Below are 27,558 nucleotides of genomic sequence, written 5' to 3' on the forward strand. Positions count from 1 at the left end.
TTATTTTTGTTTGTTTGTAACATGTAGAGTAAACAATTCCTAGTAAATTCAATACATGAGAAACAAGTCTGGTTGATAGCCTCATCTTGTAAAGGTTATTATTGGTTTACGCTCTGGATAAGTACAACACTTTCTGATGTAGTCAGTTTGTCCAGTGACAGGAAAAAAATTGACTTGATAGCCTTGAAAAATTTGGTAGGTAGCTGTTCTCGGGGTTTTAACCAATGGAGTTTTTTCTCTGTTTACTGTTTTTGGGATAGTATTATAATATTGCTATAACATATTTTGTTTGATAATTGCGTAATATTGCTTGTAACTTGCTCGTAAATACGGTTTGAGCCAGTATTGTTTAACTTATTTATTGTATATGAATAACTTTATAGCTTGCTGCTTGTGCTCTTCTGTGTGTTTGGATGCATCAGTTTAAGCTGGTGAACTCTTTGCCATAAAAGCGCTTACATCTACATAGAGCTATGCAAAAGCACTTTTCTAATCTGTTATAAAAGCTATTTATATTGGAAGCCTTCTGTAACCTTAAAATATGAAACTAATGTGTAAGTTAATACAACAGTTACTTAAATCAAAATATATTTAAGCTGTTTTCCCTTTTTAACTGACTAAAACCCAAGTGCGATTCTTAATCCTGAGATACAAAAGAGAGGGTTATGGAACAGGCTTTTAGTATCAAGACAGGAATGCCTTATTTTCCTTCCTTCTCTCTGCAGTGGGGCAGTACAAGTATGCTGATGTATAGGAATGCTGGAGGGAGGCTTCTCGTAGGGGAATTTTTGCTCCTTCTCTTTCACGGTCCGCAATTGGATACGATAAAGTGAGAAGAAATTCAGAAATGTTTCTGGTAAAGTTATCAGGAGTGATCTGAAAGAGAGTGAGAAAAATCATCATATCGTAGAACGGCTTGGGTTGGCAGGGACCTTAAAGATCCTGCCATGGGCAGGGACACCTCCCACCAGCCCAGGTTGCTCAAACCCCATCCAGCCTGGCCTTGAACACCTCCAAGGATGGGACATCCACAGCTTCTCTGGGCAGCCTGTTCAGTGCCTCACCACTCTTATTGTAAAGAATTTCTTCTTAGTATCTGATCTCAATCTCCCCTCTTTTAGTTTAGTATCATTCCCCTTGTCCTATCACCATCTGCCCATGTAAAAAGTCGATATCTTTTTTTATAAGCCCTTTTAAGTACTGAAATGCAAAAGGCTGTAATAAGGTGTCCCTCAAGCCTTCCCTTCTCCAGGCTGAACATCCACAGCTCTCTCAGCCTTTCTTCACAGGAGGGGTGCTCCAGCCTCTGATCATTCTTGTGGCCTCCTCTGGACCCCTCTAACAAGTCCACATCCTTCTTGTACTGGAGATAAGTGTAATTGTTAAACGCCTAACTGAAGAAACCGGCAGGAATCTCTACCTTAGATGCACTATTTTCAGATTCAAAAGAGTAGGATAAGGTTTGGATTAAAAGGCTTTTGCTTTGCAGACATGAAGAATTGAGGATCCTTTTGAAATTTTCTTTTCTTGGATGCTCTGAATTGTGCGATGGGTTGAGAATTGCAATAAGGTTGGAACTGGTAGATAAGCAAGGTCAGAGACAACTGTTTTCTTCACAGTTTATATGAGGAAGAATTTGGTGGCAAAGGAGACTGCAATACGTTGGGTTGTTTTTAGAAAGATACAGTGAAATACATAATACTCATGAAGGGTGTCAGAACAGAATCTTTATATTGGTTTACAGATTTTGTTAAACTATTGTCAGAGGGTAGAGGGAGGATTGTCATATGTCATTCTGGGAGCATCAGGAATCTGAGCTCATCTATTTTTATAGCAGGCTTTCCCATTCAGTAAAGTTCATAAATGGTCACAAGTTGTCTTTATTTTAAGTTAAGAGATGTATTTGGAGTGAACGTCTGATATGATATATAACTGTGAAATGGAAATTACCTCTTAAATAATTCACAGGGTAAAACATTGTAATTTATTCTTTGTCTTTTTATCGTCACAGGAATGCCCAAGGAAAAGTACGATCCACCTGATCCACGGAGGATGTACACAATTATGTCCTCAGAGGAAGCAGCCAACGGAAAGAAATCACACTGGGCGGAGTTGGAAATAAGTGGTAAGAAACCGGGGAATGATTTTGAGTTACAATCTCATTGCAATTTATGAATAGCCTGTGATGTAGTACAGGCTTGAACAAGAAATCTAGGGAACATGAAAGAACGATAGGAGAGAAGTTGTACGCTCAGTGTGGTACATTCACCTGTGGTAAATTGATACCCTGCTTCCACTGGAAGAAGGAATAAAAAACTGAGGCTTAACTTTTGCTTAACTTTTTGACTCATTAAAGGTCTCCACACATTGCACAGCAGTGTTGTAGGTTATCGCATCCAACAGATTTTCTAATGATGTAAATTTAGGCTGAAACTTTGATTAAATATGGAATTTCTTCAAGAGACTGCAAAAATTGACGTGGTATTTCTAAATGACTGACTGTCTAATAGAGAAATTTGTAGAATACAAGTAGTTCGAACTGAGAAGAGTCTTTCTTTCTGTCCAGATCACTGAATCTGTGTCTTGATTCAAGTGCTACATGCCTTTACATGCAAATAGCATTTCGTACCTGAAGGTTGCAGATGCAGAAACCTAGTTAAATGGTGGTGTTTTTAAAGGCTTTCAAAACCTTTTTCACCTTGGAGAAATTGATGTTGGTACTCTTCTTCCAACGCCATTGGCACAGTTAGATGACTCGTAAATGAAAAGAGTTCTTCCAAAAAAAAGTCTTGGAGGGAGAAAATGTTTTGAGACCTTCTTCTGATTATATCTCACATTGCTCACATGCAGCAGTGTAAGAATCTTGATTCTATAACACAAATCCATGTTTCCACCCTTCAGTTTATACAAAAATTATACCTTTTTTTAAAATCACTGGCAATAATTTATGCAGCTTTTAGTTGAATAACAGATGGAAATCCATGTTCTTAACCAAGCATTTTAGTCACCCCAAATATAGTACTTCTATCTGTTCTTGGCTGGATTAATGCCACAGAATAAAGACTTTGGGTTTGAAAGATGTTACACAGAAATAAGGGGCAAACTGAAGAAGCATCTTTCATCCCAAATATAACCTGTAATAGAAAAAATGTTTCTTAAACCTCTATGAATTACTGAATGCGTGGTCAGTTAGAATGTCTGTTGTTTTGTATGGGACTTGAGAAAGACAGATGCTCAAAATCTAAGTATGGATTGGGAGAAAAACAATCTAAGCGTCCCTGACGACACTTTACATTCTCATGTACAACGCTGAATTTCTTTGGATCTCTACAATCAATGATTAATGGATTTTTTTATTTTTGTTTCTCCACATTCCTTCCACAGGGAAAGTGAGAAGCTTAAGTTCATCGTTGTGGACACTGACCCATTTGACAGCTTTGCATCTCAGTGACAATTCCTTATCCCGTATTCCTTCAGACATTGCCAAGCTTCACAATCTGGTGTATCTGGACCTGTCCTCTAACAAAATCCGCAGTTTACCAGCAGAGCTCGGAAACATGGTGTCACTCAGGTATATAAGTTTTAGCAGTTGAACAATTTTAACTCCCTGTTATCTTACAGAAACAGCTTGGGTTTTGGCATAATATTGATGTTCTAGTCAACAGAAAGGATAAATAAATATCCCCTTCCTGACTCTTTACCTGTCCCCCTGAATACTTGGTATTGTCTTGGCAGCTTATAGCAGTGCTGGATTTTCTGTGATATTCTGTTCCAATGTATAACAGTTCGTTATGAGCTCCGGAACTGCTCAGTTTGATAACAGTCACCCATTTTATATCTTTGCAAGTCAGGTTTCCTCTCTTATGCGTCTCTTTCCAAACTCTTTTATAAATCTTTGTGTGGAGTTCTTCTCTAAGAAATGCTGATGCACAAACAATTGCCTTTATCTCATAGGAAAGTAGGAAGAAGGTCCAATTAAACATTCACAGTCATGCTAACTACTATTTTTCCTATTTATTCATCTTTAGTAATTATTTCTAATAATAATCGTTCTTATTCTTTTGGTTTTATAACTACTGCAATTTTTCTAACATCATCTCCTTCCCACATTTGCTCTCATGTAACTGCATTCCTATGCAAATCGAAGAGGGGAAAAAAAATACTATATGCAACTTTTTCCACTCAATTTTACAATGTAAAAATGCACAAAGTTTGCATGGAATGATACCTCAAACATGAATAGTGATGACTATTTACATTATAATTAAGGTTGCAGCTTTTTGCTCTGTAATACACTGTTATGTAAATATGTAAATGACACATAAAGGTAAATATTTACAGGCAACATTCTTTTGCCCTTGACCCAAAAGAAGAGCCTTATCTTTAGTTTTATTAGATGGTTATAAGTAATTGACCTAATTACTTTTAATTTTGAAGATGTTTATGGCCAACTTTCTCAAAACCAGAAAACACTGAGTCTACAAGTAATTCGAATGTTATTGGAAGTAAGGAAGAAAATAGAGAAATGGACTGCCAGGACAGCTTTAATAAAACTGGAAGCAAAGCAAGTTTGTACATAAATATGTCACTGCATTTTATTCTACTTTAGAGAAGTCCACTCTGTTGGAGAGGATTAAACTAGCCAATTAAATTGGTACTAAAAGCTCAAATTCCAAAGTAGTTTAAGTCTCAGTCTTGGTGGTTGAGTAAAGGAACTGTACTTTTTAGGATATAATTGGCAGCTCTCTTTTGTAGTGTGTTGTGTAGTTGTTATCAGATGTGAAATAGCTTGTTTTTTTGCATTTTATTTTTAATGTTTGGCATTACTGCTCCAATTAAAAGCAGTTATTAGTAATTTTCTTCTCTCCTTTATCCATTCTTCAGATAACATGAGCTAGTAATCCTAAATGTACTGGAATATTTTCAAATTAATCTTTTCATTTCATCAGCATTATCTTATTTTCATCAATCTTTCTTTCTAAAATGTTGCTGTAAAATTAATATTCATGACATTGAGTTAGCATAGCACCATAGAGTCATTAGTAGAGTCAAAAGATACTATGCTATCTTCACAACATTTTTCCCAATTTATTCTAACTTTATGAAGTTTCAGTTCTCTTCCAAGTCCTAAACCTCTTCCAAGTAGAGAATGCTAAATCTTGTGAATGTGAAATGTGTAGCCAAGGCCTAGGATCAAACCAGTTTTCTGTTTGTGATATAAACATAGAATTTGAATCCAGATCTCTAGACATGAAAAGCTAGTGCATTAATCCACTGCACTCTCTCTGTCCTCAGTAATTGCAGCTGATCCATGATTTCTTTTCACTGTGGTGAAAGTGAAGAAAAATCCGTAAGTGCATCCTGTGTGATAGCGCTCTGCAGGTCTCAGTTGTGCTGTAGTTTTATGTTTCAGGCTAGCTCTTACTGCTGACACTTCCCATAAGTTCTGGGAAGTTGTTCAAACTAACGGTAATTCAACACTGGGCATTGCTAATACCCTGAGCCACAGAAATAATTCGTGCTCTCACACATTAGAATTGATAACAGGTCTTCCAACTCTCACATCTGGAGCTCTGTTTTTGGTCTGTATGGCAAAGCTCACACAAGACTCATTGCATCTCTGTTTTTGCTGCAGGTACTCAAGAAAGAGGTGTCAGAGAGAGCAGTAAGATTTCTCATCTTTGGGGAAAGAGGAGAAAAAAAACATTCTAACATATTACCTTGAAAAGCTCAGATCTAAAACAGATTCTCTTGATATGCTTGAAAGAACTAGTGGAATTTGCTGTTATCATCTTTGCTGTGTAAAGGAGGGGTTCCAGGAGGCAAAGCTTATTAGAGAAAATAATCCTTTCATCCAAGAGAGAAAATGTAATGATACTTACTTTTATGCCATTCTTCCATCTCACTATTTTTCCATTAAAGGAATTTAGAATAGATATTTTTTCCAATTCATACATAATCTATCTTTTTTTAGACTTCGGCAGTGCTTTGAAAAGCTCTTAATGGACAAGGTACCTTCCTAAAGAATAAATTAGTAGCCTTTTAATGTCCTATCAAATAGTATCTCTAAAAAATAATATCCACTTAAATCTCAAATGTCTATGGAAGTGCTGAGAACTGTTGGGAATATTTTGTTTTGTTTTAAGTAATATATTGTCTCCTTATTTACCTGCCATGTTTATTGTTCATACTTAGAAACTGTATAATGACACAGTGGGCTTCTGAGTTTCTGTCTAAAATAACGTGCTTTCATCTGTGAGATTTTATATTCAAAACAAACAAAAAGGTAACTACAAAACAGGTGACCAGTTGTATTATATAGTCTGGCAATCAGATGAGTAATGACTTAACGTTTCTAGATAACCCAGTCAATCAAAAAGAAAGTCCCCTCCTTTATCTTCTGCTATTCTACACACCAGAGTATCTGTGAAACAAGCCACTTCATTTTTACCGAGGTTTCTAAATATGCAGTTAAACTGAGAGAATTTTTTGGAAGTCACTGTTAGGGAAGAACAGTGTAGAATTTACTTTTGAAATACAAGGCTAGAAGAAGTGATGCTTCTCAATGCTTTGAATGCTGTCTTATAGAAATCTAAAGCAAGTAACATAATTCTTGGCATCCAGGTTTGGTGTCGTTCACTCCCCGAATAATTTTCGAGTCTTTAGACACCAAGGTGAAAACACTTTGAAGTAGCAACCTTATATTGAAAATTTCGAGGGAAGTCTTCACCACTTAGCTTGGAATGCTTTTAAGAAATTGAAGAGCTTGCTCACAAGTCCATTTTCTCTGCCCAGTTGATTAGGATATCAGAATTCAGACCTGTTCCTGTATTCATTTTGCTTTTTGGAAGGTAAAAAGCACGTATTTCATCCTAATGCTGAAGTTACAGAAACAACAGAAAATTACTACTTGTCGGCCAGAGACACAGATCATCTCTTTCTTTGTCTGGAAACTCGTACACAGTAGATCAGTATGCACTTACCTTTCCTTATGTGTCAAAGGAAAGAAGCTTAGTGGAGAGAATTAAATTACTTGAGGCATGCACTCCGCTTTTCCCTACTCCATGTAAAGTGCAAACCAGTATTCATAAGAGACCTTAACCACAAAGAATTTTGACTGTGTACTAACATGATAATGTCATAGCTCTAGTAGTGCTGTCATGGTACTTTATTTATTTTTTGCTTATTTGTTTTCTGGGTTATAATTTCCCTTTATTTGGCTTTTAATCGTAGCTGAACTGTTTTATGGTCTGGTTTGTCAGAGCTGTTACTACTTGATCACTTGTAGTTATTAAATGCTTTCATAATTGTTAATGTTTACAAAATTCCTGACTTTTTAAGATGAACTTGCCAAACAGCTGCTTTCCTCTTTACTTCAACGTAATACATATTCTGTCTGTGTATGTGTGAGTACAGCAGGATTTCCCTAACTATCGCTGTTTAGTCTTCAAGTTTTTTTGAGTATTGTGGTTTGCTAGTATGTTGTTTCTTTTAGTTAAATCTCCTGTGCTATAGGTTGCTGAAGACAAACTTCGGTCTGTTTTCAGCCCTATATGATTCTTACTCTGTCTACAGGGAACTACATTTAAATAACAACCTGTTACGAGTTTTACCTTTTGAGCTGGGAAAACTGTTCCAGTTACAGACTTTGGGTCTGAAAGGTATTACTACTTTTTCTTGGTATCTGTGCTTTGTTTAATGATATCACTCCTGAGATGTAATGGCTAGAGACTGCTGATTCATAAAATGTTACTGAATAGCAATCCCAGATGCTACTTACTACTTAGCTACTTACTCCACTCTTACAAATGTTGTTATTTAGTGATTCAGAGAAGAACAAGAGCTACTTGGGTGAAACACTCCAAATGTAGAGTCTTGCTTCTCTTTCTGCAGAGAGGAAGCTTTCTGTTGCTTGCACAGGAATCGGATACAGTGCTTGTTTAGAAACAGTCTGCAGTGAGCTGTTGATAGTGAACTCCAACCAAAAGGGGTATATGTTTTGTACTGCTGTAGGTTATTGTGCTGTTTACACAAGCAGCCATATATTTTTTTCAATTTTTTCTCTGAATTGTATGAATTATTGTTGCTATAAAATTGCTGATTTCATTGGAAATTGTCACATGAGGGCCTGCAAGATCAGGAGTACTGAGCAATAGCAAGATCTCTAAATGCTGTTAAATCTCAAGTCTTCCTCCTTTAAAACTGGATAATTGCCATGTGCATTGTCCATGAAAACCTTTATGATCGGCCTTATGAGTTTAGCAGTTTGTAGACTCTTATTTGGGTAAGACAGGCAAACCGACAGTGGACATTTCACTCGCATCAAGCAAAGCAAACGGAGGTTTGCTCTTGTGTTTTTTGCCTCATCAGCTCTGTGCCTGCATGTGATGCAGCACATTGTACCATGCCAATTCCTCCCTGCTGTTGGATCCGACACCTGCACTTGGAGCAGGCTTTCAGAAGAAACCTGCAGGAGAGAATGCGATTAAATTCACCAGAAATACCTGCACGTGTTGTGGTTTGTGGGACTGAAGACTTGAGATTTGAAGCTTGTTAGTAGTTCATAGTAAACTTAGTATTTTTCTCAGAGATGCTGGCTTTAAATGCATATATGTAAATTCATACTGGTTCTGCATATTTTAGTATTTCTGTAAATGTGTTTGCAGGAAATCCACTTACACAGGATATTCTGAACCTTTATCAGGAACCAGATGGGACACGAAGGCTACTGAACTATTTGCTTGATAATTTGGCAGGTACTGCAAAAAGAAGTAAGTGATCATTCTTAAAACATTTATTTCTGCTGTATAAATTAAATGTGATTATCACTTTTTGTATTTCTATTTTTAAAATATTTCCGTAGTTTCAACAGAACAACCGCCTCCAAGATCTTGGATTATGTTGCAAGAACCAGACCGTACAAGACCAACAGGTACTGTAACGCTTCAAGGACTTTTCATTTCCTTTTATGAAAACTGTTGATCTTTATTATCTGCTGAAAAGTTTTTGATATTTAAATTAACTAATCATCTGACCATTGCTAGCAGCTAGTTGAAGCAGTCCTATCTCAATTGGAACACCTGGTTCAGATCCTATTAGGAAGTAGTTTCTTTTCAATGAGCATACTCCTCCCAGGAACTGAAATTGTTGTCCAAAATGAGTTATGTAGTTGAATTATAACAGGCTTAATTGAACATTTGTTGAAGAATAAAAAATGGAAGACCACGGTCATAATTTCTCAAAAGGGTAGATCTTTTTTTCTTTCAAGTTCCCTGTGTATCATCTGCTTCCACGCATTTCTTACTCTTGGGAATCAGGATGTATTTATCTGCTTACTAATTTCTTCTGCATGAATTGTCTAAAATACAGCCTTCGTATTCATTTGCAGACTGAAAATATTCCTCAATTACTGCAGTGTCCTCTGTTTCAGGACTGACATACATTACTTTCCCCTATTGATTTTATTAAGGAGGTTACTTCAAAGACCATGAAGTTATGCAATATGTCTCTTGCTCTCACCTATTTGTTTTCAAAGGATTGAGCTTTGACCCCCAGTCAGCCTTGGATTGTTGCCTCATTTTCTAAATCTTCAAACAGCTGTATTTTTTCTTCTCCTGTGTTGTCCTCCACAGTTGAGAGGAGCTACCAGTAATCTTCCAAGTAAAGTATCTCATTATCATACTGCAAATTCCTTAGTGCTTTTTTAAAAACAAACAAAACCAAATATCCATCCTACTGGTTTACCTGTCATGTTGCCCCAAACTGTCTCATTATATCCCTCCTGTTCAAAATGAATACAGAGAAGCAGATGTTTCTTAATTTTACATGTAAGTCTTAAGCTTTCTGAGGGAAAATTAGAGGTGGATTTTTTTATTTATTATTTTGTCTATACTTTTGGTTTATGTGAAGAGTTCCTAACCCTGATGTAGATCTGTGAAATTATGAGGATCTGTTACGTTTTATGGTGATATTAAGACAGATTTTTAAATAGTCTGCTTGAAGAGCTTACAAACCTTAGGATAGCTAGCAAGTTTAAATGTTCAAGACACCTTGTTCTAGGCTTTTCACAGCAATGCATCACTTAGCATGGAGTACATTTGTTTGCTGTCTACTGCATTATCCACATAAAGGGTGGTTTTGGTTTTGTTTACTAAGTAAATGTTAGTAGATGGCTTCCAGAAACCCAAACTTGAAGGTAACATATCTTTCCAGAAGGACTAACAAATGTTTTTTTAGTATAGGTACAGGTGCTATGTTTTGGTTGAAGCAAATGAAGCATGCGTTTATAAAGCTGCAGAAGACAAAAGTGAAGAATATAACCATGTTTTTTTTGTTGTTAATATGTCAGTGTGTAAGTAACATTATTTATCTGCAGCCTTGTTCTCTGTCATGTGTTACAACGTACTTTGTGATAAATATGCTACCCGGCAGTTGTATGGCTATTGTCCATCTTGGGCACTGAACTGGGAATACAGAAAAAAAGCCATTATGCAGGAAATCCTGAGCTGTAATGCTGACATCATAAGTCTTCAGGTAAAAGATATACTATTATTTCTTTTCCTTTTGTATTCTCATCTGCTGGTTTCTCTATATTAAGTATATTTACAGTAAATGATCTGTTTTCAAAACCATCTGAAAACAAGAAAAAAGAAGTGGTGTTTAGAACAGTATTTGTTGCTTGACATCAAAAGAATGCTTTTCAGCCCACACAGTTGGAATGTGAACAGCAGCTGCTGATCAAAGAAATGTATGTGGGGGTGTCTTTGTGTGTACATGTGTATGTGGGGGTATAATTGACACGTTTTCAAATAAAAGGCTTAAGATAATCATAACTCTGTGGATTACAGAAATTCATTCTATTTTCTTCTTAAAATAGGAATATTGCTCTCAAATTTACATTCTGTGATGTACTTGATTCTTATGTGTTTTTTTCTAATCTAATTTGAAAATGATTTAAACTTCAAGTCTAAATAATAACAGTCTTATGTATTTTGCTATCGTACATTCATGCTGTGCTCTGTTCTGACTCTATAGGAGGTTGAAACTGAACAGTACTACAGTTTTTTCCTGGTAGAATTGAAAGAACGTGGCTATAATGGATTCTTCAGTCCAAAATCCAGAGCTAGGACAATGTCAGAACAGGAAAGAAAACATGTTGATGGTTGTGCAATATTTTTCAAAACAGAAAAGTAAGTGATGTGTTTTGTAAAGCCTTCTATTGTGTCTTGCTCTTTTTCACACAATTTCTTGTGTCATTCTACAGTCAAAACAACTTGGCACTAGTCACCCTTTCTGTAGCTGTTCAGTGTTTGTTATGGAGCGTTCCAATCTCTAGAAGGAGTAGTTTGTACAGGAGAAGTCTTTCTGTGCATAACTAGCAATGGAGAATTTTACCCTGAATTTTTGCTGAAGTTGAAATTTTCTTCTATTGGAACAAAACAGGTTAGGAGTTCACTAAGTTACACTTCATATACTAGCATTAGGTGTTAATAATTAGAAGGAAGCAATTTTTTTTCCTTTTTTTAATTAAACGGATAAATAATCAAAATCCCTGAAGTAAGGGCTCAGATGACTGACTTTTTTGATGCGTTACCCTTCTGAGAAAGGGGGGAAAAAGAATGCACCTATTTTTAGGAGTGAGCAATGATACTAAGACATCATTTAAGAGCTGCAGTAGTTACTGGTTGTATCATATTGTGCTTGTACAACTGTTTGGATATGAGAGTAATAGTTTTCCTTCATTCTGCTTCCATTCCTTTGTGTTTACAAGTAAATGTAGGTGTCAAAAAACAATTATTCAGTCACTCTATTAAACCTGCAAGTTTGAACTAGAATCTCATGCAGAATCAAAAACGAGCTCCTATTCTATATTTTTCTCTTTTTAAAAATAAAATAATTGTTTAAATTTAAAATCAGCTTAATATCTTACAATTTCCCTAGTTTTTTTATCCTTTGATTTCAGTTTAGGATTTTTATGAAATTATGTTATAGGCTGTGACTTTCTCATCATAAATGTGTTTGCGCTTTAATTAAAAGGAGAATTACCTATAACATGTCCTTTGGTATCTCTTTACTGAAGAAAGCATATATGATGTTCCTCTTTCAGATTTACTTTGGTTCAAAAACATACTGTTGAGTTCAATCAACTAGCTATGGCAAACTCAGAAGGTTCAGAAGCTATGTTGAACAGAGTTATGACAAAAGATAACATTGGAGTTGCTGTATTATTAGAACTGCGAAAAGAATTGATAGAAATGTCATGTAAGTCCTATCTAGCTTAATTTTTGAAATGATTGTATTTTATAAATTAAAAAAATGGACTTTTGTTACAGTAAGACAGAAACCAGATTCTACAGATGAATACGTTCATACACTGTATGCCCAAACAAACTTATTTCTAAAGAGAAATTGGGGAAAAGATGTATTATTCAAAGGATGAGAGTTGTTTTTTTCTTTGTACCTTCACTTTATACCATTTTGCTTTTAAAGTATGAATAAATACGAAATAAAGACTAAAGCTTGAGGGATTTTGCTTGGAGATACGTACAGGTATCAGAGAATCAGTTGATAGTAGTTGGGTTTTTCCGGTTCATGTATCTGCATCGTTTGTTTGTTTTCTTCAATGTTATGCTTAAACCCAACTTGTTCTGCCCTGTCATTCCGTAACTTATGAGATGTAAGTTGGCTTTATAAGTACCTCAGTGGGTACCTATTCAACATATGTTATGTTTATCCAAGTATGATTTTAGTTCACATTCTAACAAGCTTTTTAAGAAGTAATTCTAACAAAGTAGGTGGCTAACAATGTGAGTAACTTAAAAATGCAGAGCTCATTGCCTAGTAAGATATGGGCAGAGCTTGTTTACACTCACAGATAACCTGAGGAAAACTGTTTTAGTTTTTAAAAGCTACAGTAGTTTTCTGTTAGTGTGGTCTCCTATTATTTATGGTGATCGTGGTATTCCTAAATACGTAAGCATTACGGTGATAGTCTGTTAATGGTCTTCAATGTGAAATAAAATTATTTCTAATGCTTAGGATCAACTAAAACACTTACTAGATGTAAGAGGAGTTCATAGTCCTCTTAAACTAAATGGTATGAATTGTCTTCAGGCAACTGCTATTTTTTCCTCCCCTCAAATGTCTTGTATAAAATTATACACAGTTAAAGATAATATCATTTTATGTTGCTGACCACATAAGATAAATAATCAATTTTAAATTTTAGCTGGAAAACCACATCTTGGGATGGAAAAGCAGCTAGTTCTTGTTGCTAACGCACATATGCATTGGGACCCAGATTATTCTGATGTGAAGCTAGTTCAGACTATGATGTTCCTGTCTGAGGTAAAGAACATTATTGATAAAGCTTCCCGTACTCTCAAGCCTGGTGTTTCAGGAGAGCATGGAACCATTCCACTTGTACTGTGTGCAGATCTGAATTCTCTGCCAGACTCTGGTAAGAGCACTGTTTTATTATTTTTTCTTAGAATTTAAATTCTAAGGTCTCAATTTTTAGAGGAAATGTCAACCCAGGTAACACGTTGCTTCATATTACAAGCTCTAAAGGTACTAAGGAAGGAAAAAAGATAGAACTGCTTCTTTTGTGAGTGACTTTTATTGCCTGTGCAGTAGTGTAGTTCTGTCTTGGCTTTCAGGATCATTTTGATTGTTACCTTAAACAGGAATGGAAAGGAAGAAAATGTCTTCCAACATAACTGGAAATGTTAGTATGTTACTGATAACTGTGGGTTGTTGTTTTTGTATTTATTCTTATTACATTTTAAGTGTGAAAATACATGTTCTTCTCTTCAAAGTTGCATCCTTATAGTCATTTTCTGCAGGTCAGATGTTTTAGGACTTCTAAAATTCAATATATCTCCTACCAGAAAGGAATTCTTCAGAGCTCTTTACTATTGTGCTACATATTTATGATTTTGTGGCAACTTTATAAAGTGCAAGAAAAGAATAGATTCAGTGAGCCCCTTCTTGACTCTTTCTCAAGTACCCAATTCAAGTAGTAAACTCAAGAGCCATCCTTCCTTCTTATTGCTAATTATTAAATATAGTAATCTCCATCCGTGGTCCGCCTTCCTTCTGGCCTCTGCTTGGCAACTGTTAACATCTGCTAGGGTTGATAAGAGTGATTACTGCTCAGCAGTGCTGGAGATGTGTGTGGTTTTTTTGTTTGTTTAGTTTGTTCTTTTTAAATATGATTCCAAAAAGGCAAGTATTGCTGGTGCTTATTGCAATGGCCAGTTCATGTTTCTGATCGTGTCTTCAGAACAGTTAGTCATTTCTTTTACCTTCCAGAACTTTAACACACCTGTTCTGAAATGGAGGCACGATTGTCGTTTTCCAAGACACAAATCTAATTTGCTTTGTGGCCACTTTTAAAGTTAACTTTAGCTCAAGTAGTGTTATGGAACTTGGCTTTTTTGGCAGCATTTTAGTCTTGGAATGTTGAAAGCTGAGACTTGTGCATGGAGACAAGAAGAAGAAGCTACCTACCTAGAATTTTACTTCCACCTCTTTCATCTTCACTTCTCAAGTCAGTCTGTTCTTATTAATGTTCAAGTTTTTCTAATCAATGAACATTTCTTTGTTCTAGGTGGCATTTGCTCTTGACATGCATATACATTGTATCACAGTATTTTACAAGAACAACTGCTGACTATATTGTGTACATATTAAGGTTTTGCTTATATAAAGCAGAAAATTGCACATACAACTCAAAGTAATCCACACACACTTAATATGCTGAATGCTTGTTAATATCTTCTTGTTTATTTGTCTCTCCTAATAGGTGTTGTTGAGTATTTGAGTACTGGTGGAGTGGAAACAAACCACAAAGATTTTAAGGAACTGAGATACAATGAAAGTCTTACTAACTTCAGCTGTAATGGAAAAAATGGAACAACAAATGGAAGAATTACACATGGCTTCAAGTTGAAGAGTGCCTATGAGAATGGTCTAATGCCTTATACAAATTACACATTTGACTTCAAGGTAAAAAAACTTTGTTTTGAAAAAGTTTCCTATCTTAAGTTTTATTAGAGCAATTCATGTTAATTGTTTAACAAAGAAGTTAATGTTTAGATAGCTAACAGCAAATTTACCGAACTTATATTTAAAACATGGTTTCTTGGACATTGAAATGTTGAGCACTCCAGTAGCTAAGTCATCCTTTTTTTGTGTTAGGATCTTGTAGCAGATTTGCAAGAGATGGGGTTGTGTTTTCTTTCCATGTATATATGTGATGTTGTGTTTTAATACTTCGAGCTAAATGAAGTAGTAGAACCCAGGCAGTTAAGCTTCCAATTCCAAGGAAGCAATCCACACCACTACTGGAAAGCTGTCAGTGTACCCTTGGCATGAAGAAACGGAGGGCTGCTTCCTTCTTCAAAATCAGAAGTGTGATTTAAAGCTTTGTAGGAGGTTGGAAATGACAACCTGCAAAAGCAGAGCATGAATGATACAATGTGGACTTGTTTGTTTCCCTAATCTGTACTGGGCGACCCACAGGACAGGAAATAGAAGTCTCCTAAACTGATGGTATACTGTGGAGAAGGAAGGGTAGCATTTCAGTTACTCCTAAGATCACATTTGTTTAAAAAAATAACTGAGGTAAAGGTTACACACTAATAACGTTATTTCTATTCTTGTTTTAGGGTATTATTGACTACATCTTCTACTCTAAACCTCAGCTAAACATACTTGGCATTCTTGGACCTTTGGATCATCATTGGTTAATAGAGAACAATATAAGTGGTTGTCCGCATCCGCTCATCCCTTCTGACCACTTCTCACTTTTTGCACAACTGGAGCTTTTGCTGCCTTTCCTGCCTCCTGTAAATGGAATCCATCTCCCTGGCAGGAGGTAGTTAAGTACATTTTAGAGGGCAACCTCAATCTAACTTGTACAATTGTAAAATCTGAATATAGAGGAGTGAGGTATGGCCAACAGGGATTTTTTTTCTTAATAATCTTAATCTTAAATCTAATTATTTGCTAAAGACATAGTAAAAGCCAGGTGCTATCAACAGACACAATTCTGAGCCCAATATACTTTGTATACTGTTCAACAGCGATTGGTGTATTTGCACCTTTCTTTAATACGTTACAATTAACCTTCCTGTTTCTTTTATCCAACGTGACATTTTCATGCCTTGAAATAGGGAATTGTTATACAGTATATTCTCTTTGCACAGTTATCTGTAGCACTACTTTTTTGAGGCCAGTAGGAACATCCACAGAACATTCTTCCGTACTTCACTCCCTCCTTTTTCAGACTTGTTTGTAAAATATAGAATTTGAATTTAGCCTTTATTGATTGTATATGAACAACAGAAAACCTGATTTATGAGATTTTGTACTTTAAAAAAAATCAGATTTGGAAAATGATTGTATTGTAAACTAAGGCTAAATTTTTATCTGTTTTCATGTGTTATAAAGGCCAGCTTGTAAAAGAGGTTGTCACAGGTTTTCTCTGCTAACGATTTGCACTGTTAGGGTTTTGTTAGCCCTTTTGTACTACTTTTTATGTTCAATTGAGAACGTTGCTTTTAAAATCCAAATCTATAAAATCGTAATATCTTACAGAGATATAACTAAATACTTTCTGTTGATTTCTGATTTAAAAAAGAGAAAAGCATAGTGTTCTCGCAGAACAGATAAGCTAAGCAGTGAATATAAGTAAACCTGTATGCATTCAAAGTTATTGCTGATGTGTATACACTCAGATATTTTTCTCATCTCTAACTTTTGAAGTAAAATTTAGGGATAACTGTGTACAGCTTCTTCGTTTCTGTTTTAAATACTCGTTCTATCTCCACTGTGCCTGCTTAAATTTGTTCTCAACTAGCACTGCCTGTGCATGCAGAGAGAGCCTGTGCATCCTCTTTTATTTTTTTAAATAACGTTAACACTTGTGAAAATTTTATGAAAATACTTTTGTATAAGCTGTGGCATCTTTTTTTTTCCTTTGTGAAGCATTGGATATCACACTCTTTGAACATGTTCAGGTTATGGGTACAGTTTCTAGCTTCTAATACCCATGCACTGCTTCTTTCAGTGTCATTGCACAGTGCTCTTTTTCCCACTAAGAATTATCATGTGAATTCTCCTTAGTTTAAGTGTGTTCCTCAGTTTCAGAAAGTGTAATTCCTTGAAGAAAAAAATACTTACAACCTTACACTTTCTATTGATGAAGCAGTGTAAAAATAAATGCGTTTTCAAAACAGGTCCCAAAGACAATTCTTCAGATCATTTTTTAAAGTGACCAAGTCTTATTTTAAAGTGTCAAGACTAAAGTTGTAGTATACCCTCAGTGCCATTTGTGTCATGAAGCCAAGTATATAAAAGCTTACAAATTTAACTTGTGTATTTGTATCCTAAAAGAGAGAAGTTATCTCCTTAAACTAATACAACTTAAATAATCAGTGTAAAAAAAAAAAAGTGGAGATAGAGAGCTTGGTCTTAAACAGCTTTTGTTTCAGCTGCGGGCAGGGAAGCAAAAGGACACTGAGCATTAAAACTTTCTAAATGTTGTGAATTTTTATATATATATGAGTGGATTGGTAATAATGATTCAAAATTTTATTAAAAATTGGTAAGCACGTAAATGTGCTCAAACAATTCTGTTTTAAGCTGAAAGTAAACATTTCTAACAGTTTGGATATGTCAAGTGTACATTTTAAAATTTCAATAGGAGAAATTTTGATCTTGAATCCTTGTCTGGGACCTGATCTCTTGGGGTTATTTTGTTTTGGTTTTAGTTGTGAAAACACCAAACATGTCCAGTTTATAATCAGTACATTGAAATGCTGGTAGTATTGCTGTAGTAGACTTAATGCGTAGTGTTATTTTTTTTCTGTTTGTTTTTTTGGGTTTTTTTGTAAAGTGTGAATAAAAGGTGTTTTACTCATGTTTCCTTAATGATGTCTTGGTAACGTACATCATGACAATTTCCAGTGATGATGAGCCAATTTTGCTTGTCAAACTGAGCAAACTATTTTTCTTTTCTGATTATCTGGATTGTGTAATGAGTCCAGAAAGCTTTACAGAAGGGGAAGGGAAGCACTTATTCATTTTGTATTTCTTAGAGGGGGATAATTTACTTTAATAGATGCTGGAGCTTGAGTGCACTTGTTAGATTCAAAAGGTTTGAGCTTTATCCAATATGTGTTCTCCTGTATCTCTTAGTTTTAAAAATATTTGACTTTATGACATCCTATTAAAATATGGCCCATTGTGCTTTTGGAGACACAACTATTCCCGTTCAGTCACCTTACAGTCTAAGGGTCCATGTAAATAACCATTTCCTCCAGCTTTTATATTAGTCCAATTGGGTCCCAACCCAAAACCTGATGAATACATTGAAGACACTCCTTTGACTTCACTGGGTTTTAACTGGACTGCAGTGGTGAGTTGGGGGGTGAGGGAATGAGCAATCGTGTGAATACAGGGAAAGACCAGATGACACCAAAAGAGAGCTGAGATACACTTTGTCAAACAATCTTTCAAAGAAAATATATTCCTGTGTCAAATCTAACTCAAAAATCTCAATTTCCAGCTATAACATAGAATAAGGCAATAAACCATGTCTTCACAAAATCAAAATGTTTGCTTCATAGTCTTTAACATAAAATGGTTATTTGCGATGTTTTTATTTGAGGTTGTTTTGGGTGTTGCCATAATGTACCTTCAGTGTTCTTGTAAAAGCACATAGAGCAAAAGTCACAAAACATCCAAGGGTTAAAAGGATTTATTAGGTTTGACCAGGCTTTTTTTTCCACTTAAAGTATGGTCAGCCATATCTTGTCAAGTTTTAGCTACATTTGCAAAGAATTCTGGATATCCAAATGTAAATTGAAGCATACTCTTAACTAAAAGAATTGGTTAGAGTGCAAGACTAATACCACGAGTTACTGCTTTAAAATAACATGAGTTGGAAGATGGAAGGGGAAGAGCAAATAAGTTGGTGAATTTTGTAATTATTTTGTCCTTCTAGCAGCTTCAAAAACAAAAAGGTAAATTTGGCTAACACTGACAAAACTGACTTTGGTTAGAACATTGTATGTATGCATTTTTGGTGTAACCTTAGCAAATCTCTCAAGTTTTGGTGGGAGGGGGGATGATTTTGTTTGGTTTTGAGCAGACTTAGGAGATAGTTTATGGTTTGCTTTTTCAGCCACACAGTAAAACCTGTACTAAAGACAAAATAATTACAACATCATTGGAAAAGAAAACTAATTACACTGTAAAACTTTAAAAATAATAATCAGTTAACCGCATAAGTAGCAAGCCTTTTTCATCCAGCCGGACACAGTATTTTTTAGTATGTTAACTGCTATTCTTTCCTTTTGGTTGCATAAATTTGTAACACTTAAGTGTCTTGGTATGTTCAAGTAGTGTCTAAAATAGAATATCTTAGTCTTTATTCACAGTACTTCTGTATAATGTGTAATGCACTGGACTAACTCTTGTTTACCATTCATGTAACAAAAACCAGCACATTATCTGCACTAAGCTCAAAGAATGTTGCATTTGTCTATAGGCAGCTCTTCAATAAGATAAATGGGAAACTGAATATGGTCTGATGGTAAACAAGGGCTTTTACTGTTCTCTTCAGTGGAACTTTCTTCTTGGTCAAATTTTAACTAGTTAGTATTATATTTATATACAGGGTCTTCTTTTTCTTTACCAATGTATTTTCCTACTCATAGCTGACCAATAAATCCAATATCTGTTTCAAACCTTCTGGAAGTCTAATTCGTATTTTAACTTAATTTGTGAAGCTTTTCCTCAAGTTGCACTTATGGCCAAAGTGAATGAAGTATGCTAAGGGTGAAATGGAAGCAAATAAGAGACTCGATAATCGCCAAAAGCTTTTCCTGTACTTCATAGGTCCCCAGAACAAAAAACCAGTCCGAATCAACTGCCTTTGGATTGCAAAATCAAGAAGTGGTTAGTAATGCCTCTAGAATTGGTGGAAAACACCTGTCCAAAACTAAAATGTGAAGCCTTCTCCCTCATGTAAACTGCAACCTCCATGTCTTCATAGCTGGCCCTCTTCTGACCTTCACAAGTCAGTCAGTAACATCCGTTGTGCAGTGCAGGAGCCGTGGCCTTGGTCTGTGTCCAGTAACCTGCTGTGCGCCCCCACCACAAGTCCCTAGACAGCCCCAGGTAGATCTGCTCCTTGGGATCTGCCAGCAGGAAGAGATTCAAAGGTTCCCCTTTCCATTAATTTACCATAGAAGGGGACCAAAGTGAAGATTTCTTGCCCCCCCTATTTTTTTCCTTCAGGAATGAGGTTCAAGCCAACTCTCGTCCTTAATTCATTTTAATATCACTGTCTTTATGCAGTGTACTCTCGTACTCTTCTGCAGCAGCGTGTATGCATAGAAGTGCAGGGTTTTTTTTAAATGATGTCCCCATTGCTAACAGCAGAAAATGAAGTAGCTGAGCAGGCTTACTGCGTAAAGCATTGAAGCCCCTGAAGACCTGTCGCTGGCACTCCAGTGTCACTTCAGAACTCACGTCCTTTACGTTGGCATCCATTTGTTTGGAAATAAATGACCTTGTTCAATGTTACCTTGAATACCCCATGCCTCAGAGTGCTCACCTCTTTGTATTTTTAAAATTTACCATCTTGAAGTAGCTCTAAGTCCCTAACAGAGTTACGAGACCATTACAGACTTCTGCGATGATTTCTCTGTGGTTCCATGTAAGTGTGAGATTTTCATTCTCGCCAACACATTTGCTGTCTTGCCACTAGATGGTGCATGCATCACAGGCTTCATGTGCACGAGGAGGTGCAGGCGCTGTGCTTTGAGTGGCATCCAGAAAGTGGAGCTTGTGCAATTAGTCTTAGAATATTTGCAGAAATTCAGGCCGAGGATCTAACCTTTTCCAGTGGCAGCAGTTGATTTGGCAACGTCCACGTTAGTTTAATATTGGCTTTATAAATCCAGCTGCCACAATGGAAATGAAAAAGACCTACTTTGCAGCTAGTTCAATATAACTGAGTGCAAAATCACTCTGGCCATACTCCTGGTTACTGTTCCCTTATCTACTGGCTCTTCAGGCAGAGCACAAGGTTATTTTAGGGTGGGAACTTCCCCAAATGGTACAGGTGACTGCATGGCATTTGTTTCTACTGACACGGGTAGAGAAAAACACTTATTTAAAACATTTGGAACTGAGCTGGGAGAGGGAAGGCAAAAATTCTGAGGAAAAGGTAAGGGGGAAGGATGAGAATATGCAAGGTACATAGGGTGACCTTCAGGGGAAAAAAAGTCTTACATCGTTAAAGTGTAAGTGTTCTGGTTACTTCCTTGCTTTTCATCTTACCCTCCTAACCCAGAGGCACTAATTGTTCGCTCTCTAAATGTTCGCTTACGCTGTTTGCATGGAAAGCAGTAAAGTTAATTAAGCTATGGGGACCTTTTTTTGCATTGGAATATTTTCTTTTTCCAAAATAAGCCCAGTATTCTTACATATTTTAAGTTTTTAAAAGATAGGAAGATACGCTCTGGTTAAATCTTCCCAGTGTGTCAGTGGACAGCATTAATTTACAACAAACATGGAGCAGTTTTACAATAATAAACATACATTGCATGAAATAAAAACAACTGTTGGGTTTTAATGACCACAGAGATGTCAGCTTCAGCTAATTGTTCATTGCATGCTTTTTTGTTGTTTGTTTTTCTAGTTTCAGACCAAGAACATTCAAGGTACAGACTGCTCCCCTTGGGGCACAGTAGTGGATTAATGGCACTTTCTCCACAGCGGCTAATGGTATTGATAGCTCTTCAGAGGCTGCAATTATTGATTTTATTTTTCTTCTTCCTTTTTAAAAAAATAGCAGACCAATTATTAGTCTGCTTTTTGGCCAAGAAGGCTAAGGCCTGTTGTACCTAAAGACCTGAACCAATCCACCCTGGCAGCAAAACATAAGACGCAGATTAGCTGGGGAATAGCCTGGAGATACACAAGGATTTCTTTTAATGATCTCTTCCCCTCCCACCTCTCACAGACACCACAGTGTGAGTGGGGAACTGCATTAAAGTTACCTCAGGCCTGTCAGACCCCCCCCAAGCAGAGAAGACAGCCCTGCTGAAAGGGGGGGCCCAGCCCAACCCTGACCGTGCTGCAAGCCAGCCGGCTCGTCCCAGCGCAGGGGGCACGAGGTATGAGGTGGGTCTGCGCTGTAATTTCTGACCTTAGATCACTGACTTTAAGCCAGTGAAATGGGGGAAATAAATTACAAGAAAAAATATATATATATTCTAAGAACTGACCTGGGCATAGGGTAGCGTGGTGAAGGGAAGGACCCCGCTTACATCCTATCTGTCAATGTGGTATCCCATGATGGAGCTGTTGCTTCAAACACCTCAGACACTGGACGAGGCTAGACCTTTCTTATTTTTCTCTGTGATTTTCTGGGCTCTGGTGACGTGAGCCAGACTCCAGCTGGTACAAGAGAGCATCGCCTGTCTTCGTGGTTGTGGTGTTTGGGTGCTGTGAACCAAGTTCTTGTTAGCCAGACGTCTGCTCTCACCCAGGTCACTGAGAGCACAGGATGCCATTCAGGGAATATCTTCTGCCAGAATCTCAGAAATCTGAATTACAGGTTACTATGTAAAGGAAGCAAATGGAGATATTCTGGCAATGAATGGAGTTTTTTATGAAGGTTTCATTTTTAGTGGAGACAGCCACCATCTTTTCAATATGTCTTAACCTTGTCTCAGCATGGTCCTGAGTTTTCTAGTAGGTTAATAGCAGCTATATCCAGCAAAAAGTCTCAGTGCTCTGCCCAGTGAAAGAAGAGCAAGCCAGACATGCTTAGCTTTCAAGCTGAGGTTTGTTCTTCAGTTTCTCAGCTTATTAATTTATGTATTTTCATTCTGTTTGCAGTGTGTGTGTGTGTGTGTGAGTGCATGCGTGTGTGTGTGTGTGTAGGCCGTACTCCCTTCCCTTCCCTAACCCGACAGGCAGGGGGAGGGTGTGTGTTGGGATTGTGGCACCAAATACAGGAATTCAGAGTCCACGAATTGTTGCTTTGGGTGTTTACATTTCTAGTTGGATCCAGTCCTGAGTCTTTGGTATGTCTGTACAATTTAATTAAGCTTTCACATTTGACAATGTCAAACTGTGGTCTCATCCAATTACATAAGCTTCAGGAGACAGCCAACTGTGCCGTTACATTTGTCTTTGTATTGCTCATGTATTACAGAACCACGCAAACGAATAAAGAGAAGGAACCCACCCAGTGCTGCAGCACGTGCTCTTCTTTCTCCAGCGCGATTCTCTGCTGGCTGTGCAGTTACAGCCAGTGCCTGTAATCTGCTTCTATCTAAATGTTATTTCTTATAGGTCTGGCTGATCTTACAAATCCTCCTTTTTCCCACAAGAGTTAGTCTCATTCTACAGAGCACAAAAATCACTCAAAAAGGCAATAAGTTGCTGAAGGTCACACGTGTCAGGGCTGCAGAGCAGATTCTGCCCGCGCTCCCCAGCTCTGTCACTTTCTGCTCTCTCATATTCTGCAGGTGAGTATCAGAAATTCCCATCCCATGCACCAAAGCATCTGGAGAGAGCTTAAGGAGGGTGCAAGTGCTCTGCATTTGTGTAGACCAAATGGTGTTAGCAGAGCACAGAAAAGTGGCCGTGTCCTACCCTGAGGACTGCTCCACCGCGTGTTAAGCAGCGTCCTCTCTCCGTCACGTGGCATTTGTTCTCCTCTGTCCCCCACAGGAGGAGCGCTTTGTTTTCATAACGGTTTTAAAAATATTTCAGTGCTGGAAAAGCTGAACAGTCTGTACGACTTACTGAAAGAGTGGCTCCTTAAATATGTCTGCAATGCCCTGATCCGTAAAGATAGATAGGTCTGTATTTTTGCTGAAATGTGAGGGAGATGAAATAAGTCACTTGGAGCTGCCGGGGATCAGGGCGTGAGGGCTTTTGCAGCAGGAGCAGTGAGATCTTGTAGGCCAACTGTTTTATTATGACATAGCAAGAAACACTTCTCTAGGAAAAAAAAACCTACACGTGACAAACTGCTGTGCAACTGCAGCCCTTAATACTGTTAATGAGAAAGAAAAGAATTCTAATAAATCCTAATTAGAGCATTCTCTCTGGTAGCTGAGTCTGTGTAGCCCCACTGTCTTGGAGGCTGACAAAGGTATGGCAGGTCACGTTCAGGGCTGCTCTTCCTGCAATACAGGGCAGGTGGAAAAAGAAAAACACAGTGAAATTTTGCAAAATGAGAACTTCATTTTGAAATGAAATGCTGGAATGCACTCACAGCACTTTCATGGGACAGACCTTGGTGGGGAGGCTTTGCTTAATTTCCCTTAATTGTGGCAAGAGTTGTTTTCATCCTTATTTTCAGATGCAAAAATCTCTAAGGCAATAGGCATCCCTAAATGTGAACATAAATGTTGTTGTGTTTTCCTTTCTACCCCATACCATTGACAGTGGGCTGTAGGAAGACCATTTTTGTCTTTGGGCACAAAATCCAAATTTTCTATTACTAGTCCAAGATTATCAGGTAACTTTTCTGTTGCCAGCATTAGGCTTAGAGAGGTGTTTCGTTCAGAATCTGTTTTTTGAAGACAGTGAAATTTAATAATTGATGAACTTTGGCCGTGCTGTGCCACAGCTGCTGTCACACACTGCACCATGCCTGCTGGCAAATTGGGCCAGGAGCACTTTTACAGTATCCATCAGAAAGATGTGTAAAGACTATGGATCTTTAACCGGATATTTAAAATGAAAAAGAAAAAAAATGGAAATGATTGTAATAAAGAATTTCACTTGTAATATGTGTTCTTTGTTCAAATTTTAGCAGTTCAAAGGTTTTAAAAGAAAAGAATGAAAAATCACACGTAGCTATTTTAGTCTCCAGCACATTTTTCTACTGCAGGCTTACTTTAACATTGGACTCTGGAGGGAGAAGGCTCCTAATGCAGCACGGGAGGGTTTGGTGAACCCGTGAGCAGGCAGCAGGAACAAAAGCCGTGCCCATTTCATTCCCACTGCACACATCCCTGCCGTGCTGCTAGAGTTGGCTTCAGGGTTCAGATATTACCCTGCCTGGTGCTCTGGTTCATGATGTCACATTGTTAAATTATCAACTTAGTTAATTACACTTACAAAAGGGTTGTAATTTTGGTCACAGTTCATTTGAAGCGGAAGCCAAGAGTGACTTACATGGTTTCTGTCCTGGCCGGAGGCAGCATTTCTACATTTCCTAACTCTTTCAGCCCCCTCTTGTCGCAACCCAGGTTGGTGTACAAACAGCAACTGTGTTCTGCTGATGAAAAGCACAGAGGAAAATTAGATGGTATTTATGAAATACCATGTTGTTATCTCAGCACTCAAAAGTGACATTTTGAAAAGTGGTTGGCAGTAGGGTCTGCTCCCCTGGGGATTGATGGGGTCCGTGTACAGTGGTTTGGTTTATATCAAAGGGGAGGGTTTATATCACAGGAGTGTTTGCAAGCAGGGCATGAAAGGTCAATGGTAAAATGGAAGTTTCACCTGGAGCAAGAAAATAGGCTTTATCCAGGAAAGGAAACTAAATTCTGCACACTGGGTCATTTCTCCAGTTACATAGTAATCATTGGTTACATAATGAGAATGTACTCAGTGTCCTTATGGCCTCAAGGAAAATATTTTGCATGCAGTACTTTATGGGCTGGCACAAGACTGCTCCGAGAACAGCAAACATCTCCCTAGAGCTGGAGCCCAGGCCCGAGAACAAAGATTGCCCAAACCACAGCAGAGTTGCTGCAGGTGGCGGTCCTAACCCAGCGTCTTGCTGCTCACCTTTGGGTTGGATCGTGCCTGGTTCCTCTCCTGGATGGAAATCCCTGCATAGTCTGAGTGGTTGCAACTATTGAATAGTTATGGGCATGTGCATGCAGCTAAGGAGCGGAGGTGAACTTTGGTGGTGGAAATCTCTCTGCTGCATTTACACCTGCATGGGGAAAGGAGGGGAAGCCTCTGGGCTTGAGGAGAACCTAATGCACCTTGGCTGCAAATGCTGAAGAAGCTGTTGCAGTCTGTTTTTCCACGTTTGATTTTTTGTTGTTGTTTAGAAATAGTCATTTATATGAATTTGTAAGTATAATTCTTCAACACAAGCATGAGCTGATGGGGAATACAAAGAGCATCTTGAGCAAAGCTGCTATTTCTTGTGTAGTTGCTCTTCTGTGAGCAGAAGTTGTAGCCCAGCACCTCTGGTATAAACCAGAGGTACTCTCCCCTGTTCTCGCAACCAAGGGAAATAAAGCATTCTTCTGAACTCGGATGACTTGTATGTGTCATATTCCACCACCAAACACGACGTGGCAGTCTCCCAGCTGGCTGGTACTGCTTTCACCTTGCATGACCACCGAGCTTCGCCCAGCAGAGGCTTGCTCATCCTGGGGGGGAAAGCCAGTGCATGTGGGTGGGAGGTGCAGGCAGGTAGAGGGATGGAGTAACACAGCTCTTGCTAAGCTCACAGCAAGCTGATGGGCTTTCAGCTTGATTTGTTTAAAAAAAAAAAAAAAAAGAAATGGCTGACGAAATGTTAATGCACACAAGTAAATAAACTAATAATTCCATTTCCCTCATCAGCTGCTAATAGAAAGCCGTGCTTTACATACAGCAGAAAATTGTTCCCATTATGAGCCCATTCCAAAGCACTTACAGGCTCCCTTTGATTTTAGACGAGATTTGGTCAAATGTTATGTAGCAACTAGATGATATTCCAGAAATGCCCAGATTTTTGCAACAGTCCTCGGAAGTGCTGCCTCCAGGAGCATTAATTCCAGGAAGGCTATGATTGCCAGGGACATTATATGTGTATTTACACAACGTGTATTTTGCATCAGCTTTATCTTGTGCCAGACAAGTTATACTTGAGAATCCAGGATCATGGGAAAAGGCCACGAGACCAAGATGTGGTGTTTCAGGGTTCATCACTGCTGTCAACTGTGGCCCGCATAAGCAGTGCCAGCCACATATATACACACGGGCTCTGGTGATCGAGGCAAAAAGCTGTGTCTGAATGATGTTCAAATGCAACACTGCAAGCTTGTGCTTTCTGAGCTGGTACTGCAGAATTATCTGAGGTGCAAGCAGGACTCTGCCTGGATAATGCAAGGCGTGTCACTGACAGCACTGCTGCCTCTGCAGTGACTGATGCAGCACTGCACCCTGTGCTGCCTCCAGCTGCCAGCCCTGCTCCCCCGCCCTGTGCACGCATTTGGCAATCATTTCGGATCTCTTTTCTGCCTGTGGTTGCTGCTGCAAATGCAAAACTCTTGGCCATTAATAATGTTGCTGATGGAACATATGAGGCTTTCATTCAAAGCTAAGGGATCCCTGCTCAGTCACTAAATGCAGTTTAACTTAATTGTACACCATTTGTTATTACTCTCCATTTGGGGAGGCTCAAAGTTAATTAAATATGCCCTCAATTAGGCCCAATTGCAGGCACTTTAGGGTGAGGGGAAGTACTGATGTTCTAGCCACACAGCCTCCAACCTAGGCAGGCCT

The 27,558-nt window shown here is 37.9% G+C and overlaps 1 protein-coding gene across 4 annotated transcripts in view; it reads left to right on the forward strand.

Moving 5' to 3' along the window:
• The window catches only part of CNOT6 (CCR4-NOT transcription complex subunit 6), a 32,761-nt gene extending 13,004 nt beyond the window's left edge, over positions 1-19,757 (forward strand). For 2 of the 4 annotated variants that reach the window (XM_083798399.1, XM_083798400.1), the window contains exons 2-12: positions 2,012-2,125; positions 3,385-3,571; positions 7,576-7,661; positions 8,667-8,771; positions 8,864-8,932; positions 10,376-10,533; positions 11,035-11,189; positions 12,107-12,261; positions 13,229-13,459; positions 14,807-15,009; positions 15,672-19,757. In XM_083798399.1, coding sequence (XP_083654525.1) covers positions 2,014-2,125; positions 3,385-3,571; positions 7,576-7,661; positions 8,667-8,771; positions 8,864-8,932; positions 10,376-10,533; positions 11,035-11,189; positions 12,107-12,261; positions 13,229-13,459; positions 14,807-15,009; positions 15,672-15,884 — 1,674 coding nt within the window. In that variant the 5' untranslated portion in view covers positions 2,012-2,013 and the 3' untranslated portion in view covers positions 15,885-19,757. Of the gene's footprint in view, positions 1-22; positions 196-2,011; positions 2,126-3,384; positions 3,572-7,575; positions 7,662-8,666; positions 8,772-8,863; positions 8,933-10,375; positions 10,534-11,034; positions 11,190-12,106; positions 12,262-13,228; positions 13,460-14,806; positions 15,010-15,671 lie in introns of those variants that run through there. The other 2 variants (XM_083798401.1, XM_083798402.1) reach the window with 2 other exon arrangements.
• Positions 19,758-27,558: the final 7,801 nt, after the last annotated feature.

The sequence above is a fragment of the Anser anser genome (genome assembly GCF_964211835.1).
Source record: "Anser anser genome assembly, chromosome: 14".
Taxonomy (NCBI): Eukaryota; Metazoa; Chordata; class Aves; order Anseriformes; family Anatidae; genus Anser; species Anser anser.